Genomic DNA, 5,096 nt, shown 5'->3' with positions numbered 1-5,096 from the left:
TTACTCTGTTCTGCCTTGCCCTCTTATCTCGGACTGCTTATGTGTATCGGCTTATCGGACTTTCCGTTCGGACTACGCCCTTTGGATTCCCCTGGATGTATGTGTTTGCTGGCTCTGACCTGGGACCGATACTGACCGTGGGTTTTTGTGTTTCCACCGTGTCTTGTATGGGTTTTTGTTATTGTTAGTTCTCTTAATAAAGAGACGGTTTTTGTTTTACACTTCCTCGTCTGGCCATTTAATTGAGTTCACCTAAATACTTTTCGGCCGTTTTACGCGCGCCGATTCTGACAGTAACTGTTGAAAGCTTTGTGCTTTTAATTCCCGTCCTTTCAAAAGATGTCAGGTGTGTATTAACCAACAACATGTCCCACACATGGAAAAAGTGTCTGCACAATGATAAAGTAACAAAGAAGCTCTACAGAAGCCAAGAATGTGTTGGAGGTGATCCAGGTTAAAAAAAAAAATGAATGTTTTGGTCAAAAGACACTGTCAGTACAACTTAGAGACTCTGTACCTCTCAGCTGCACCAATCCACCTTGGTGCAAACAGGTTTGCCAGGAAAACACCAAATAAGTGCAACTGCACAGAAATAGAATGACACCCACTGCGACTGCTTCTGTTCTATGACTGGTTTGACACTGGCACAGATTAGACCCAAACTATCTTAATGTGAATGTAAAAAGAATGGGAAAATGTCTTATTAATTGAAAGCGTTCATCTTCATTTCAGAACTAGGCTACAAACAGTAGCACGTAGGTCTACTTCACTTCAGCTTTAGGGAGGATGTCATAAGTGTGTTTAAAGCCTGCAGTTATTTCAACATGCGCATTAAGTGTAAATTCTGTTGATTCAACAGAAAAGACTTTGACCTTACAGGAAATTGGCATTCATATAATAAAAAGACAAATGAAGGAAACGCCTGGGCATAAATGAGGAAGGAGTGAGTGTATAAAACTCAGTCCTTTTTACTGCCATGCAAAAAATCCTGCCCCTGGTTTCAAGGTAAGATCTACTCGTAAACTGCAAAATGTAGGATTTTAAAGTAATTCTTGGCACACACGACGGTGTTAGTAACTCAACGTGTCCAAATCCAAAAGTGTTCCATGGTGTTTATTTCATTTTATTGTTTTAATTTTAAGATGAGGTTTTTGCTTGTGCTGGTGATGCTGGCAACATGTGCTGCAAGTCCTCAAGGTAAAACATATATTCTTCATTCAACAGAAGGAAAGCCAAATGAAATGTCACAGTATAGTGGCATGCCAGACTGTTTATAGGAATTTGTCACCTTCTTAAATTTAACTTACCTGCCATGCAACACCACTTTTTAAAATGTGTTTTTTAAAAATGTTTTATAAGTGTGAAAGAAAGAGATTTGCAATAACAGCTGACTTTTATTTGGGCAAAATATGTCAGATGCATTACTCTAAATGACCAATAATCTATCTTCAGTTACAAATGAAAATGATATGGTAATTTTTCCTCCTGTTTTTTCAGATCTGTCACGTAAAATGTTCACCTTCCCACAACAAACCAACAAAGCTTACGTGAGGCTGAACCCAACAAAACAGGATTTCAGCTTCGTAACCGTCTGTCACAGGTAACACCAAATGTCCAAAATGTACTAAAAACACACACTCTGTCCTTTACTGTGAAAAGTATAAGGCATGATAATGTCTTCCTAACACCTACAGGTCATTTACAGACCTCAAAAGAAGCCATGTGCTCTTCTCTTTGGCCACACCCTCGCATACCAATGACTTCCTGATTTTCTGGGATAATTTAAACAAAGAGGTAGAGCCTCATATCAGGAATCAAAAGGCAGAATATGGATGGCTGGACTACATGGCAAACATGTGGCACTCTGTTTGTACCACATGGGACTCTGGCTCTGGACTGGTGCAGCTGTGGTTTGATGGACAACCTTTGACTAGGAAATTCATCAGCTCTGGATCCAACATTAGAGGCCCTGTTATCATTGTTTTAGGACAGGTATAGTTTTATTGATAAGCTCTATGGTTTTTCAACAAATGCTGTAAATGCAAACATGAAAAACAACTTGATTTACAGAGCAAATATTTTACAGTTCACTTAATGTGTCTGTTATCTCTACAGGAGCAAGATTCCCATGGTGGGGGGTTTGACATTAAGCAGTCTTTTGTTGGTATGATGTCTGATGTTCACATGTGGGACTACATCCTTTCAGCATGTGAGATCCAGAAGTATGTGGATGAACGAAACTTTACTCCAGGGAATGTGCTCAACTGGGCGGCACTGGACTACCAGATTATAGACAGAGTGCTGGTAGAAGATAAACTAATGACATGTCAGTAAACCTTTGAAACATGACTGTCACTTTCAGAAAGTCAAATATCATGTTGTCTGTGTTTTCTGACCAACGTTAAGAATAAACTACTCATTTCCTCATCTTGTGTTGTGTAAGATTTATTAAATGAATGGACTCAGATTTTTTTCACATCTATCTTAATATACAGTATTAATTAAATGAAAGAGCTGTTTTGGTTGCAAGTTGTGATGGCACAAGTAAAACAAGGTGTTGATTGAAATGCAGAACTTAGAGGTAGTAAAAGTAAAGTCAAAGCTATTGTGTCACTGAACATAAAAATGTTCAGCCACAGACACACAAACAGAATAGCAGGCTGCCTCCTGAAATGTCAGAAGGTAAACAAGCAGACTGGCAACAGCTCTAAGTGATTATTTAAAGTTATAATTAGCTAATGTGCTTGTATTAACAACTAAAAAAGAAATCCACATCTATTCTTTAGTTTACTGCAGGGAAAGTTTTGTTTTTATATGTGAATGGACCTATAGTTAGAAAATTGGCCAGGGACTTTAATTTCTCCATGTTTCATCACTTCTCACAGCTCTTTGATAATTAAAAAAAAAAAAAATCACACACGTGCCCATGTGGACTTCTGATTGTTCATGAGAATTTTTTTATTCCTGTTAATTTTGCATCAATTTTCATATATATATATATATCTCATCCTGCCTGGAAGCTCAGTCAGACTCAGGCAGTTTTTCCCCACTGGGTTCAGTGTGTGCTGTCTAGTCATCTGATCCCTCTCTAGGGTTCATTCTTCTGGCTGATCTCTGCCATTCTCCAGGAAAAATTCCCTCTGAGCTGCTGGCTTCTCCTCAGTCACTACTGGATCACATCCCATCAGTGGAGAGATGAGTGTGTAGAGTCTAGTATCAGAGACATCCTCTGCAGAGAGGATGTACTGTTTGGTTGTGACAGTACAGACAGTCTTGATGTTGTGCTGCAGCAAATCATTTTGATTGATTGTAAAAAGAGCTTGGAACTTGGATGTGTGGTAGCTGTTAGTGACACATGATCATGCATTAATCTAGAAACACTGACAGGCAGATGCTCACATGCAGCAGCATTTTAAACTTTAGTGGCAGTTTGGCAAACATGCTTATGGGACTCGATCACTATTGTCTTCATAACTTATCTAATGTAACTTGTCACGATTCGGTTCCGTTGCTTCATGTCCGGCTTTTATTTTGACATTACTTCCTGTTTTGTTTCACCTTAGTTTCGGTCTTTTTACGTTCTTCCTCACTCACATTAGTTTCACCTGCTTCGTTATTATGTGCACCTGTTTACACCTCTATTTAGGCGCCAGATTGTTCTAGACCCCAGCTCTGACTTTCCAGCACTATATTCGGTTTTTGGTATTTGTGTTTCTGACTCGGACTGTTTTTATTGGCTTACTCTGTTCTGCCTTGCCCTCTTATCTCGGACTGCTTATGTGTATCGGCTTATCGGACTTTCCCTTCGGACTACGCCCTTTGGATTCCCCTGGATGTATGTGTTTGCTGGCTCTGACCTGGGACCGATACCGACCGTGAGTTTTTGTGTTTCCACCGTGTCTTGTCTGGGTTTTTGTTATTGTTAGTTCTCTTAATAAAGAGACGGTTTTTGTTTTACACTTCCTCGTCTGGCCATTTAATTGAGTTCACAACACTTTTCGGCCGCATTACGCGCGCCGATTCTGCCATATTTCTAAATGGGAAACTATTCCTCTAGACTACAACAGTGCAATGTTTAATTTGATGCAAAAAAACAAAACAAAGCAATACAATATTGGCATTTTAAAGCCCTGAAATGTTGATGGATCCCTAAAGAATAAAAGGAGAAGAGAATAAACCTTTACACTTTGAAGCTCTGACCATGTTTCCTGTTTTCTTGTTGTGATAAGTGTGGTAAGAAAATCATTTGCTAAATCTAGTAAACAATTCCAAAGGTTACAGGCAGTTATTGCCTCTAATTTCTAATCAGTAGAGGTGACCTGAGTCTTGATGGACCTGATTAGACTGTGACTAAACACCAGTGACCTGACACAACACTTTGGACTGATTCTTACTTTATGCCAAAACTTTAGTGTTTCGTTGTCAGTACAGATAGGATTAGGCTGCTTGGGGATGAAAATCTAAAGAAGAAAAATCAAGAAATGGCTATATAACTGAATGAAATCCTTTTGAGAGGGAAAATATATGCACAAGGAATAGAAAAACACTGCAATAAAATAATTCAATAACATTTTATCTTCAGTGGCATTTTCTCTGTGGCTCTGTCTGATGCAATTTAACTTTTAATATACAGCTCAAGGTGCAACGTGATTAGACATGAAGCCTCTGCCCCACAAACTGCCTTTCCTTAGGCCTGTGTTAAAAGCAATGACACCATCACTTCAACACTTATCATCCCTCAAAGCAAACCAATTATTAGTTCACAGCCTCAGGCGAACTCGAGTCATTTTGTTCAACATTAGACTCCTGTCAGCAGCAGTGAAGCCAAACTGCGCTGAAATTTCCTGCTTTCTCGAATATTCAAAGATTAAAAACCTACCCAACGAAAGAATATCTGAATAGTTGAATGAATGGGTCCAACCTGACATAATTCATGTACCATGAAGATTGTGGGAACATTAAACAAAACCTTAATTTGTCCCAGAATCGTGAGTGGCTTATCAAAACCCAAATGAATTAACATTTATTGTTTTGAGAAATGCAAAATTAGAACATGTCATTAACTACGTGTTGAAGGAGAAAACAAAAATCAGGCC

General features: G+C 38.8%; 1 protein-coding gene and 1 long non-coding RNA gene across 2 annotated transcripts in view; both read left to right on the top strand.

Moving 5' to 3' along the window:
* Window positions 1–720: 720 nt before the first annotated feature.
* On the top strand, window positions 721–2,427 carry LOC109964140 (serum amyloid P-component-like). The gene is made up of 5 exons (XM_020607228.1): window positions 721–1,005; window positions 1,143–1,197; window positions 1,498–1,600; window positions 1,695–1,992; window positions 2,116–2,427. The coding sequence occupies exons 2-5, from the start codon at window positions 1,143–1,145 to the stop codon at window positions 2,332–2,334; spliced, it is 675 nt and encodes a 224-aa protein (XP_020462884.1). The 5' UTR covers window positions 721–1,005; the 3' UTR covers window positions 2,335–2,427.
* A 1,408-nt stretch (window positions 2,428–3,835) lies between these two features.
* LOC109964141 (uncharacterized) overlaps window positions 3,836–5,096 on the top strand; it is a 2,691-nt gene continuing 1,430 nt past the window's right edge. Inside the window, exon 1 of the long non-coding RNA XR_002275474.1 lies at window positions 3,836–3,875. This is a non-coding gene — a long non-coding RNA (uncharacterized LOC109964141). The remainder of the gene's footprint in view (window positions 3,876–5,096) is intronic.

Source organism: Monopterus albus, unplaced genomic scaffold, assembly GCF_001952655.1.
Source record: "Monopterus albus unplaced genomic scaffold, M_albus_1.0 scaffold84.1, whole genome shotgun sequence".
Lineage (NCBI taxonomy): Eukaryota > Metazoa > Chordata > Actinopteri > Synbranchiformes > Synbranchidae > Monopterus > Monopterus albus.
Note: the sequence above shows the minus strand (reverse complement) of the source record. Positions and strands in the feature narration are given on the sequence as shown.